The 14,372-nt window shown below is 39.7% G+C and overlaps 1 protein-coding gene across 1 annotated transcript; it reads left to right on the top strand.

Annotated features, from left to right (window-relative positions):
• The first annotated feature begins 7,686 nt into the window (after nucleotides 1-7,686).
• On the top strand, nucleotides 7,687-12,505 carry LOC107189121 (LIM and SH3 domain protein Lasp-like). Its single transcript, XM_015577595.1, has 4 exons — nucleotides 7,687-7,952; nucleotides 10,228-10,434; nucleotides 11,293-11,432; nucleotides 11,609-12,505. The coding sequence occupies exons 1-4, from the start codon at nucleotides 7,709-7,711 to the stop codon at nucleotides 11,786-11,788; spliced, it is 771 nt and encodes a 256-aa protein (XP_015433081.1). The 5' UTR covers nucleotides 7,687-7,708; the 3' UTR covers nucleotides 11,789-12,505.
• Nucleotides 12,506-14,372: the final 1,867 nt, after the last annotated feature.

Raw genomic sequence — 14,372 nt, 5'->3', positions numbered from 1 at the left:
GGATGCTGTTGAAGGCGGTAAACGCTCTTTTAGGTGCGCCATTCCAACACGCGTCGAGCCGACTCTTGCTTATAAGCAGGGACTTCTATCGAAACGTAAAATACTGGTATTATACCGGTATTTTCCGTTGTACCTTCGCCCTATACAAGCCCTACCCTTATTATTTATTTCGGTTTTCGGTAATATATCGGTTTCGGTGTGGTTTTACGATACTTATGCAAGACTTTTCGTAATTTTTTGACACCTTTCTGTAGGTTCGTTTCATGCTTTCGATGATAGTTGTGGTATTTATAGACATAGGAAGTATATTTCTATGAGGAAAATGAGCTGTTTTACTGAGTATGTACATATAGTTTGTGCTATTTCTATTATCTTGTATTATCTGTTCTTCAATACAGGGCAGGCAATGTTTACATTATCGGTGATTTTGTTGATACGTTTCATATTGTAATAGAGTCGTGGTAGTTATAGAAGGGGATGTAGCGCAACAAGTTGGAGAAGATTCCTCCGAGATTATCTAACATTCCGAATCTTGAACATCGTTCCAACCAGGAATTTTCCAGTAATCGTATTCTTTAATCGCGAAACATCGTCCTATCGATCTTTAACATACCCCAAACAATGCATAAAAGGGATGTTAAACGTACTATGTAACAGAAGTCAAGTGTATCAGTCGCGATGAATCGGGCTTCCACTGGGTGCGTTTCGAGATAAAAAAATGCGATACGAAATGAACGCTATAAATAGTAAATAGCGAGAGGTTTTAACCGGAATTTGTACACCAGACGTTAATTGACGTGGAATATGCAACACGACACTAGGAAGTGGCTCCCGGGGGGGGGGGGGGGGAAATTCTTGTGTTCTATCGTAGGCGTCCCGCATGAACGGGAACAAAACAGGCCCCCCGTTAATTGGTGCTCGTCCCGTGGATGAACAAAATCCTTTGTATACAAAATCGAGAAACAGCGAAACACCACGGTACCGTGGAACAAAAATTAATATAATGAAGTGATAAATAGTTAAATATGCAAATACTTTAAAGTAAAAGTCACGAAGCTTCAGCTTAATTTACTTACACATGACAGAATAACGTCATTTCTTATGAGAAAATATATGTTAGATTGACACAAGGGACGGATGAAGGTTAATACACAGAATTTCAGAAAATTGGGTACGCCATAAATGCATAAACTCCGCAGTAGTATTAGTCACCGAGTTTTCTGATCAGCCCGATCGAGGGTCCACGCGTTCGACGTTGTTGACGTCTCATGGAACGCAGATTCGTCGATATTTTTAAGCGATCGCGGGGTCAACGGGAAGAAGTCTGGAATCTCGTTTCGGCCTTCGTTGGAATTCGAGTAATGCGGTCGAAGTAGGGTTTCGTTCCGTTGGTAGGACGCGGCCGACGAGTTCCCGAAGCCATTCGCGACTTAACCGCAGTAACGGAATCCAATAAGACCAGTCACGGAAAAATTTCTCCAGCCAGAGAGAGAGAGACGTCACTGGAAAAAGGGGAGAGACCTTGTGGCTCTATGGCCGGCGAAACGATACCTGTTCTATTACGCGCGCGAGCTCACTCGCCGCTTCTAATTACGCGATTTTGCAATCGATTCCAGGGACTCCTCTTATTCGTCGTATTCAGCAGCGAACGTTTCATCTTCGAGTGAAATTCATTAATTCAAGGAAGTTTAGTATTTTCAAACAAGTAATCTGTACCGTTTCTTTTTTATAAAGACAATGTGTAAATGTGAGTCTGCTTTCAGAATGACGGCGACTTAGTTGTCTGATTTGCTCGAAAATAAGTATTGAATTTGAGAAAATATATTCGATCACTTGTTGGTATAGCTAATAGAATTCAAACATTTTTTTGAACCTATTTTTTCTTTCATCTATATTGTCGTGGTTTGTGTGGCTTCGAAGAATCATGTACAAGGGTAAACATAGCAAACAGAATCAGTCAAGTATTCGATGCGTATAATAGAAAGATTCTGAAATCCCCAACAAAATTTTAAATCATTAAAACAATTGATTCACTATGACCCTTTTGAAAAGAATCTAGAGGGTGTTCAAGAAAATCTGGAATGACGAAATTGTGGTCCCAGGCTTCGTTATCGAGTTATTAATTGTTGAAAATACAGGTGGAATACTTTTGACGTGTTGGGTTATACTACACGAATTATTTCCGCTGATACAAGTGCTCGATCGATAACCTAAAGAAACTAATGAATGAAACCAACTGTTTGTGACACATTTGGCGAACGCGCGCCTTAAGTAGAATAAGCCGTCGCGTCAGACATATTTCACGCACATCTCTCCCATATTCTCAACAATAAATTAATAACTCAGAAACGAAGTCCCGAATGGAATTTCGTCATTCTTGATTTTCGTCTTGGTCAAGCACATAGAACCCACCCAGTGAAAGTGTTCCAATTTCTTATTAACCCTAGAACTACCAACCCGGTCAAAATAACACATTACAGAGATCCTATTTTACCATTACTGAAATTACAATTTTGCTTTTGAATTTATGTTGGCTTTCAATTTACTACAGATTTTATTTTATGGTACATTATTCTCCTATATATTATTGTATCGTACAATTTAATTTAGCATACATTCAATGCTGGTAGTTCTAGTGTTAACACCCCATATATATCGTCGTGAAAATAATAAAATATAGAGTACAAACGGCCAACGACACAGAATACCGCGGGTTATCCGGTGCAGCGATATCGACCACGGAAATCCAGCAGGTTCGTTGCATATATGCATCTTCGAACGGCGGCATCTCGCGCCAGTCGACCAGCGTAGGTGAAGTTCAAACAGCAAAGCCGTGGTTGTAGTCCCCGCGAAACTCGGTCGATTTACATATGTATAGTTTCGCGTGGTGGCGTCGCATCGATTCCGAACGCTGTGCGCCGCTTTCTTGCCGCGACTATAACCAGGTGCAGTTGCACTATCACAGCGCCGTTCGGTGCACTGCTCGCTGCACGCATGTATGTATACATATACATATAATACGCGCGTCACACGATTCGATAAATCACGTGTAGGTACGCTATCGCCGGTTGTAAACAGCTTGTAATCCAAGGAAGCTTTTGTCCGCGACTATACGATACGCTCGTATCGTGACCCGATAATGACGACGATATTTGTATAAGGAAATCCGTTTAAGGTGTTATATTACGATTTTAATTCTCTTTTATTATTTGGAAATTCAACGTTTGCCAGAACGGTGAAGAAATGTTTGTAGAAAATAAGGGTAACTATCTTGAATAAGGGATGGTTGAAGTGAATGTTCGATATTAATTCTTTACAGTAAAGCATCGATTAGTGTTCCAAGGCTTTTCGGTAGGAACATTAAATATTTCATAAATTAATGATCATATGCGGCTGAAATAAATACCATTGGTTTCAGAATTCCATGCTTTACCACTGTACTAAACGTTATTAAAAAGTCAGCGTTACACCTGGGGACCTCTGGTTATCAGTGCCCAGGAGTTTTCTTTCTCTCCTTCAATTTCGTATTTTCTGTTGAACGTTCTATACTACGTGATAATCAAAAAGTAAAGCCACTTTTCCGTCAATACTTCCAAACATTTCACAGTCACTATAACTGTTCTTCTTTTTTATTTACAAACACTAAACACAGAGAATCGTCTGATACTCTGTAAGAAACCGTACGAAGTAATGGGTACAGAAGCTTCCGTGATGACTCTCTTTATCACGGAATAATCGAATAACAGATCACGTTGCCTTTTATACTATCGCAAAGAAACGACGACAGACCGGTCGGGCGTGACGGTTTTTTTCATCTCGTTTCATCTATTAGATATGCATAGTATACGCGAGCCCCCGCATAAGAATGCGGCGAGAGTTCAAGTGTATATCCGCGACCGAACGTTAACGAGCGACCAAGCGGCAGCGTGCTGATTAGTCATTGCATTACCACGCGCGGAAATAAATGATATTCAGCCGTTTCATGAATCACGGTGGCGCTGTTTCGCCGGGATACACATACCCACACACGTATAGTCCTTCAAAACCGTTCCTGGATTCAGGATCAGGGCACCCACGCCTATTTTCACGTGTGAATTCATTCAACTGATCGGATCCGATCCCCTCAAAGACTCACTTTGTATCGACCGGTGACGCGTATATGAACAGAATGAGAAATAGACAGCTGATAATCCAATTTAAACGTAATGGTATTTAATCGATCGATTGATTTTAATTTTAAGGACGTCGACCTGTGATACGTCGTTGGCTCAAATGGCACTTAACCCTTTCCGACCTGAATTATTTCTTTGAAACGAAGAAAAAATATTTTTTCACATACAGTTATTTCTTACGTGTACACATAATATATATTAATTAATACAAAGAAGAATCTTTGTAATAATACAATATTTATTTCGTTTACGTTTTTCCCATTCACAATTCAGATAACGATGCTTAGAAACAATTTTTCTCTCGCTGACACGATAGGGGGACACAGAAGAGTAAAGTATAATCGCGATAATAGTCTTAGAAAAATAATGCCTCAACAGGATTGGAGTCGACGGGTCAACGGTAACCCAGCCATCGGAATACACGAAGGTGTAGTGTCCATGTTACAGATTCTGTGGAACACCAAATCCCTATAAGACCAGTGTTCTTCTATCATATACATCGACGGTGGCGTTACGTAATACGGCTGGCACAATTACCGGTCGGTAGACAACGTTATGGTCACCGTATATGGGAAACGAACTCGTGACACAAATCTCGATTACGCCCGTGTGCGACGAAGTGACTCGCGGCCTCACCTTCGTCGTCTTCGGTTCTGCACGTCACCCCGCGTGTCGTCTTGAGAACGCGCAACAGCTTACCCGAGCATTTCCACAGCGTCGCGACTTTAATCTTCTTATGGATCGTATCGAGAACAAGAATACGATACGAACGATACGTCTACTAGAAGAAAGAATTTTCAGGTACACGGAATGATAAAGAAAAAAGGGTCTAAGGCTCATAGTACTCATTGAGGGGAGGACAAAAATGAGCAGTATACAGTAAATTTTCGATTAATGTTCTAAACTCGGGTCTGCTTTGAAACAGCTATAAAGGAACACTAATTCCACATAAATTTCAGGCTTAGTTTCAGAAGCTTGCTTTTGTATTTTGCTGGTGGCCGACAGAGATTAAAAACAGTAGTGGGGATGAAGTGGAAGCATTTAACGTAGAGATTCTTCCGGGCATTTATCGAGAATTTACTGTATATGTCCTAAAATTAATCTTTTCGGTGTAAAATTAACTTCGTATTGACGAGCGTTCGATATCGTAAGTGAGCTTCTCATTGAATGTGAACAGAAATATTTGGTTTAAAGGTACATTAATTCAGGATTGTATAACAAACGGGCGATTGAGTATTTTGAAAATATATGTCGATCTATGTTCCGTACATGTCAGTTTTGTATTGAAATGAAAGGTAGATACATTGAACATAATGTGGAAACAATCTTTTATGTTTTTCTTTGAAAGGATTGATTTTACGACGTATGTTGATTAAACAGTTTTTTTTACTCTTTTTGGTGAGTATTGTAAACTCTTAGATCCTTTGTTTTTTGTCAACTTGTATATCGTTAGACAGAAGTGTTTATACATTCTTACTCGTTCGTTTTATTAACTCACTGCGAAAATACAGTGACATTTGTTCTATGTACATGCGTTTAGTTTTGTTGCAATCAAGGTAAAATAAAAATACAAATTTGGTATGTATTTACCTAATGATTGGACTGTGGATATTTATGCACATATCTATAGATTTTCATGGAGTAATTCGAAGAAGGTTTATTACAGGATTTGTCTGATTCTAAATGAAACGAAAGCCTCTTTAAACATCGTTTTACACGATTAGGATTTAAGTAATCGTGTTAGTGATAAATGCAGAAAATCCACCATCGAATAATGATGCCCGATTAAAGAAGGTTGTTGGTCATAAAACAGCTTGTATAATCTTGAATAATGGCTCTTTTTGTTTCAAGAATGTCGTAACCATATAATAAAACTAGAGAGTAAAAACTCTAGTAGTTAAACCCTGCTATGATGATTTTACCCGTAGAAGATTGATCTAAAGTGTTAAAATTAAATTCTAGGTTAATTATGATTATCATACTGCAGATAATATTAACCCCCGTAGGGGAAGAAATTTTAGCACACTGTGGAGTCATTTGACTTGAAAAACTGGCTAAATTTCGCTGCGAATCGTCTGAAAATAATACGTAAATCTTCTTTTACAGTTACCTCAAACGCAGTCGCGATGATTTCCCCTCGATCTTCTCCCCGTTCCCTTCCGTTCTCCGGCTTGCACCGTTATCAGCTTTGCTTCGCAAAGGATGTTCGCGATAAGGAGCAGCGTCATTGACCGCTTGTCGTTGGCTCGAAACTCTTCTTCATCCCTACCATTCGCGATTTCCATATTTTCTCCACGGAGGAAGTGGTCGTTGGAAATATTTTCCTCGATCGTAACGCGTGTCTGAGCTCGCTGGATAAAACATAACGATCGTAATCGGGATAAGGGGCGATCTTTCAACCGTGAATATGGTTTATCATTATTTCACTTAACGCGTCGACGCGTGAATGTATGTATTCGAACGAGCCAATTACTCCCGTATTTTTTGCTCACGGTATTACGATTGTGTTCGATCGATCCTGCGGTAGATATGTGTTTGATAGTGATTGCTGTGAACTGGAAAAGAATGATTCGTGGAGAATCGAGATCAGATGTTTGTGATCGATGTAAAAGGCACTGAACAATCACCCGATCGAATTGATATCCTGAAAGGTGAAGAGTCATCGAGAAATCTAGTGAAAGATACGCAAGCTCATTAATCTTGCCTAAGTCTCCAACTATCGATAATTAATCATTGGTACATTAATCGCTTCGTCACTATCGATTTCTCTAATAATTAAAATTTCTTTATGTTGTGTAAGTACAATCACGTTTTCCGAGATGATCTTCGAGGTGATGTCTGTTTGATAAATATTTATTAGACACAACGAAGTCAAGGTACATTCGCATCGCTTGGAACTAGCGATAGAATTTACGATCGTTTCATTGGATGACGACTTTTTCTTATCCTCTTCCTTCGCTATACATCATCCATTAGGGGAGACTCGTAACACGGGACGAATATAACTCATAAAACAAATGACAATCGACCAACAATTGTCTTCTTCCATTTTTATATAAAACTTTTATTTGGTGTTACATTATACTTATTATACTTATTTATGTTTATATCTATAGAATCAATAAAAATATCATTTAAAAGCATCTTTTCTATTAGTTGGCTTTTTTTTTTAAATTAGATACATTGTTACAATAGCCCCTAGGGGTATGAACAAAAGTAACAAATCATTTTTCCTGTAATCGTGTACGAATTTTTAAAAAACCTTACAAAATGTAAAAGTTACCGACTCGAGAAAAATTGTTACGTTTGTCCCCCTACTCTCATTACAAGATAGAGATGACCATACCGAAAACTACGTAGATTGGAATATTTTCCATATAGACCATATAGAAATTATTTTCTACCCGCGAAAAATACCATATGAAACTAAAACAGCATAAATTGACAGACCAGGTGTGTATTATCGTATAGTTTCTGTTGGTAAGAATTTCCTCCGTGGATGTTACAGACACATACCAAAGGCGAAAGCCACCACAATGGCGGAGACGCCCGAACTGAAGCGTATCGCGGAGAACACGAAGATCCAGAGCAACGTCAAGTACCACGCGGAGTTCGAGAAGGCGAAGGGTAAGTTCACCCAGGTGGCGGACGACCCGGAGACACTGAGGATCAAGCAGAACAGCAAGATCATCTCGAACGTCGCGTACCACGGCGAGCTCCAGAAGAAGGCGATCATGGAGCAGAAAAGGACGATGACCGGCGAGAATGGCGAACAAATTGGTGAGTCAAGCCCCTCTTCTCTTTCTTTTCCCCTCCATCTCCTGGTCCTCACCCGTCTCTGACGTGAACGCACTTCTTTGTCGTTTCAATGTTTGCATCCATTCTGGCGCACTGGGTGAACGGGACCATTGAGACATTCACGATCTGTTGCTGAACGTGCTCTAGATGACACGGGTGTATCCATAGTGATGTGTTTACCCTACGTGTCGATCCTTTTCGTCGAATTGTTCGCGAGATCTTCAGACTGCTCACGTTCACGTGGAAAACACGGGTTTTGGAATTTACTACTTTTGCGGAAATTTTATGGAATCTTGATATCTGGTTTTTATTCTACTGATTCGTGGGACCCAGGTGTCGGGATTAACACTAGAACTGCCGACGAGAAACGTATATTTGTTTCTATGGGATCGATATAGAAATTTTTATAAGTCAATATATATTCTGCATTTATATATTGCAATAGACGTTGTAAAAGATCTGAGAAAACCGGAATCTTGTTACGTTTTAATTATCGTTGTAAGAGTACAGTAATGTCTCGATAAACGTTTCTTGTGCTTTAATCCCACTACTGGTGTGTTTTATGTTGAATCCAGTCAAGCTGGACGAATTTATGACGTGTAGAAATAGTGTCCCTCTACGATAACTGTTCCAAATCTGTTCCCAGTTTCGAGCATTAATAGAATATTTACTGTATACTAAAATTTTACATTTTGACGGCGTTGGTAGTTCCAGTGTTAACGGAGAAATTGGTTTGCCATAAATGAATGTGCAAATAATTTATATACCTGGTGATTCCATAAATTTGATTAAATCGTAATATCTTATTTTTTCATAAACTTTAAAACCTGGTGTCAGTTTCTTTTATTGTTAATACCATAAACGGTGAACTTTACAGTCTAGACATCGCGCAGAACCGCTTGCTTATGCTTATCGTGTTAATACATGCACGGGGTGTGGTGAAAATTGTGGTACAATTGTGTTCACAAAGGTCAGCGGTTTGTCGCGTGTATCTGGAGCAGCTTCTATCGAAAAAGAAACTTCATGCAAGGTGTGTGTGCACTCTCGGAACAACTGAGCCTACTTTCCGCGAGGGACTGGCTTGTATCACGATTTTTGCTGTACTTTTACGTATTGTGCTCTATCATAAATTAATTGCTGCTGCAGTTGTTACGCGCAAGGAATTCAAACGCGGTGACCGTGAAGCGTTCTCAGTCAAAAGTAATACAAAGTGGCAACATTATACCTATATTATCGTTAACAGTACCATCGAGAAAGGAAGTTGCGCGCAAATTCACCACTTCTATCGCGATTTATTTGAATTTTTCACACTAAAGTTTTTCAATATTCCATCAAAGTATTATTTAATTAGAAGCATTCTTTAACCCTTTCATTACTAGCGGTTACTATAACCACCCAACGTCGAGCGTTTCTTGTCTCATAAAGATGACTACAGTCATCCTTCAAAATTGCGAAATTAGTTAAGTATTCATTTAAATTCAATTAATTTAATTAATTACACGCTTTAATTAAGCACATGTTACACTGTTTCCGGTAAAATGTAGTCGACTCAATGGGCCCGTACATCGGTAGCACAAAGGCGTAACCTCGCCGTAACGAAAGGGTTAATTACAACTTGTGAACGATGAACAATATCCTGTAAATTGCAACTTTAACTGTAAAGTCTCTCAACTCTTAAGAATATTTAACCTAGTAATAATGAACGGCTCATGCATTTAAGTTTCTGCATCAGATCTAGTATTAACCTTCATCCGGATAGAAAATCCTATGAGGTTCTTTTAATATTTCATAATGAACAATACAATAATATACACAATAAATACCTAAAAATTTAATATTACCATTTTACTAAGAAAATAAACTGAACTAAAAGAAGTAAATTATTTCAAACATATTAATTTCAGTTATTCTATACTGAGAGCTTCTCCATTCTATCCTGACGAAGGTTAACCAACAATCAAACAACCCTAGAAACTCTAACTAACAAAAGTAACTTCTACAAAATCTTTTGCACGTTATCAACTTTTAACAAAAACGATCCTTCTTCGATTTCCTCGGTACAGATGCTCGATAAATGCAGTACGAATGCCTCTCTAGTCGGTCTATCGATGCTATATAGTTGCTATCCGTAGTCGTTCCCCAAAACTATTCTAAATCTCTCGTAAAAGTGTGTCGCCCAGAGTTGAATACAACTCCCAGGGCGTGGATCGTCGTCGAACGCACCACCTATCCGCAGCTTGTGCTTTGTTGGATATAGAGTACGTAGAGTTTACGGACGGTACGATCGCGCCAGCATCGGGCGTGAACGCGAACAATCCGCAGGCCGCGAGAAGCGCGGGCTCGCCGGTGCAAAGGACACCAGGTAGGATCGCCGATTACGATCCCCTTAGCGAGGCAAGACCCAGCCCCTATTCCGCCAGACAAGCGGCCACCACTGTGATTTATACGAGCGACAAGGGACCAGGTGAGTTCTCGCCGATTTTACAGGCTAGATCCCCCGAGTACACTGACGTGCAAACTCGGCTTCCTCTACGGGAAAAAGTAATGTTAGAAGAATGATAAATGTAACGATAAGGAGAATATCTAAATGGAAAATTGTATAAAAGTTTTGACACGTAATTGTTATTTCAGAAGTATGTGAACAAATGTGCGATACACTGTAGGTGTCCTCCTTCGATTTTTTTATATGCAAAAACGAAAAAAATGGAAGGAGAGCATCTACCTAAGGTATCTCCTGAGTAGAAGTTACCCCAACTTGCGGTATAATGATAGGAACAATTACACGAAGCTCATTTAGAGATGTTTATTCTGATAAAATGGAGCATCACTGAACTTAGGTATATAGATACACACTTTCGGCCGCTCCTGTTGTAACGTCAATTATTTACCCTGCCCCCGCGATAAAATTTATCGAGCCGACCCAACAAACGTCGGATGTTGCGCCTCTAATTCCCGCCGTGTGAGCATTGTCTCGTATCATTTAATTCCTGTGTGTGCAGTAAATATAATCGGGAAAGTTGTTTTGTGGTTAACGGTGGCTGGTCAGAGAGTGTATTTTTTGTTTCATGTGAAATGTGTTCCGCATATATATATATATATATATTTTTTTTTTCCATTCTGCACTCACCGCTTCCGTGGCGTGTTATCCACCATTTTGTTGTACTTCAGCCCGTGACACTTCGTTGAACACGGTTTCGAACCTGCTGACGCGATTCTCCAGAGATTGTTAACCATATCGATCGGTTTTTCATGATTGATTTCGATGTATGTAAACGTGGCGTATCGATGTTATTCTTGTATTTAATGAGACGAAACGTTCTAGTGACGAATCCACCTACCAGAAAGATCGGCTCGGTTGCGGACATAGACCCTGTGAACGAGTATTACGGATCGCTGACGCCCGCCACGAATAACAACCACGTTCCACAACATCAACCGCCGCCACCTCCACCCACTCAAGGGGTAAGTTCCTTAAATCCAAAACTTTCTTCCCTTTATATAAAAGAACACTAAAAAAGACGGATGTAGGTATAAGAAACAAAAATCATCTAGAACACTCATCGAGAATTTACTGTATCACGTCTTTATTCTTCATCGTAAATCACGACCGATCGATTGATGGTCCTTTCGTTTTCCAGAGAGTATACAGAGCGATGTACGACTACGAGGCCCAGGATCTCGACGAAGTGAGCTTCTGCGACGGCGATCTGATCGTGAACTGCACGGCCATCGACGAGGGCTGGATGACCGGTCTGGTACAGCGTACAGGCCTGCACGGCATGCTGCCCGCGAACTACGTCGAGCCGGCTCAGATTTAACGAACAAAAAAAAAAGAAAAGAACAAAAGAAAAGAAGAAAAAAGCTTTCTTCGCGTGTTACGTGTCCTCGTCGTCTTCGTTTCCACCCTTCCCTGCGGTGGTCAAGGGCACTCGATTAAAACAGAAAAAAAAAAAATGGCAAAAGCAAATGACAAAAGTGGCGCGGACCTGCAGAGACGGACAGTGAACGACGGATCGGAGAGGGTTTAAAATCGTCGTGAAAAAGCTCTCTGGGAAAGGAAGAAACAGCGAAGGAAGCGTCCTTTTTTTTTTTTTTCTAAACGACCGATCTTCTTTCCTGTTGCTCGACGTTGTTCTTTTGAACCTTCGATAACCACTACGAAGTGCGTGGAATGATCGTAAATACGTCGTCTCGAGGAGGCACGACAAAGATCTCTCGGTTTTCGCGTCGAGTAGAGATGTAAGAGCAAGAGAGATCGGATATACAAAAGAAATAGTCCGAGACTAGCCGCGTGTCGCTGTGCGTTGTTTTCGATCGAATCGTCGAGCCTCCTTCTCTTCGACTGGGCACAACGACGAACTTGAAACGGGATCGAAAACTGTTTTCCGCGCTACGGAATTGTGTTTACGAGCGAAATCAATTCACAGGTCGATCAAATCGTTCCCTTGTATGGTACACTCCGGTAGCCGAGTGCCTGTATCGTTTTTTCTTTTTTTTTTTTTTTGCATTTAAGTCAGCGGAGACTACGAAGTAATATTCCACGTTGGGACCAAATTCTTACTCGTCCTTCGTCGACGAGTAACACCTCAGAGTGCCTTTCGCTAACAGTAATATTAATATTAATACGAGGAGAACCGATCAAACTTGAGGCACCTGCATTGTTTCTTACAGTTTCTCATATAGCGAGCTTTGTTGAAATCATTCCGTTGCTTCGAGGATTCCATTCTTACATTTCTTCTGTTTTTTTTTCCTTGTAAGGACGAGTTATAACGTGACCGACAAACACCAGAATACCGAACGGTTACTGGTGTATATATCAAAGAATATCTATTTGTTTCCTTTTCTTTCCATTGACATCGTTTTAGGTTTTTTAAAGATACATATATTCTCGGTTGAATGGAATTGTTTTTATGTATTCTGCATGCGGTGTCGTGTCGATGATTCACGTTTTTAGGTGATTACCGTCCCCGCTCAGTCCTTTGTCCATCCTCGCATGCGTTGCTTACGCGTCTGCTCGGAGAACGAACGTTCGTGTTTGTCGACGTTCAGCGGAAAATTGCTATTTATTCACGGGGTTAGATAATGTTTCGAATGTTATCGTTGTCGAGAGGAAACCTCCAAGACACGAACGCTACGCCGCTACCACCCGTTCATTGTGATCTAAGAGGAACAACGATGTGCCTTATCTATACGTAGACCTCTAATTGGGGCGATCGAACGCGAGGCGCCCGGCGTCACGATCTAGGCGAGGAGAGATCGATCAAGAACGAAGATAAAAAGTTCACGAGCAATGTATGTTCGTTGAATGTGTCGCGCCGCGAGTTGAACAATTTCAGCACCTACTTTTCATATTTTTTTTTTTTATAGAAATATATTTTTCGAATGTGAAATCTAGTTAGGTTAACGATGAATATAATAATATTGTTGATACGAGAGTTTTTTTCGTTACACTTGCCTTGGTCGATTCGATGCACGAAAGAAAGTAACTTTTTTTTTTTTTTTTTTTTTTTTTTTGACTAATTAACGACATTAACCAGCATTTACCTAATAGCTGTTAAGTTTTATCACGCGAGATACGCCTGTATCGATATGCTTATTCAGCTTTCTAGAATCCTTTCGGCGTTGGACGATGCGATTCTCGAGAGTTCTCGCGGTGGGGAAGAGTATCGATTTACATTCGTATCGTTGTTTGTGAGATTAGAAATGTATATAATTCGTCGAGAAACGTGTGTCTTTCAATTGTATCTCAATAAGGAGTAAATTTTGTATCGGAAAATTTACTCTAGATTGTCGAATTAAGAAGTTAAGAATCTGAATATAAGGATCGAAACGATAAGAAATCGTTTCTATGGTCCGTAGAATTATAGAAAGTGAATTAAATAACGCCTGCAATGAAATTATTATGTAGTTAACAATTCGGACTTTACGATGTCGTTTTACCAGGCGTTGAAATCACCAGAGCCATCTTCCTGGTGACAAGTGACGCCATCTTGTTGGCGATAAAATACCGAATATCTTCACGAATTTCTTTAACAGAACTTTGATTAACTTAAACGATACTTTTTATTACGAATATAACATATAAGAAAAAATGTTTCAATAAGAAACATTATGTAACTAAATCTAAGCGAAGAAAATGGCGTCATTCTTTACACTATCACCGAGTATAATTTCAACACACAAGTCTTTTCTTGTTTAAATTTTCTTACAATTTTATTTATCATAAAAGTTTCTTTAATTAAAGGGTATACTGTCGTATAAAGTATATATATTTAAGTAAATATTCTTAATTTCGTCACCTTCAAGATGGCGGAATAATCACTTGAAACTGAAACAATTCAATTACGTACTCCAAGAATTCTATCGTACTACGCAATTTGTACAGTTGATCGAAATACATGT

The sequence above is a fragment of the Dufourea novaeangliae genome, unplaced genomic scaffold (assembly GCF_001272555.1).
Source record: "Dufourea novaeangliae isolate 0120121106 unplaced genomic scaffold, ASM127255v1 scaffold125, whole genome shotgun sequence".
Taxonomy (NCBI): domain Eukaryota; kingdom Metazoa; phylum Arthropoda; class Insecta; order Hymenoptera; family Halictidae; genus Dufourea; species Dufourea novaeangliae.
This window is presented reverse-complemented; position numbering and strand designations above follow the sequence as displayed.

Coding starts and splice junctions, on each gene's coding strand:
- LOC107189121 (XM_015577595.1), top strand. CDS start 7,709: ATGGCGGAGACGCCCGAACTGAAGCGTATCGCGGAGAACACGAAGATC. Junction 7,953..10,227: donor CGAGAATGGCGAACAAATTG/GTGAGTCAAGCC, acceptor TGTTGGATATAG/AGTACGTAGAGTTTACGGAC. Junction 11,433..11,608: donor CACCTCCACCCACTCAAGGG/GTAAGTTCCTTA, acceptor TTCGTTTTCCAG/AGAGTATACAGAGCGATGTA.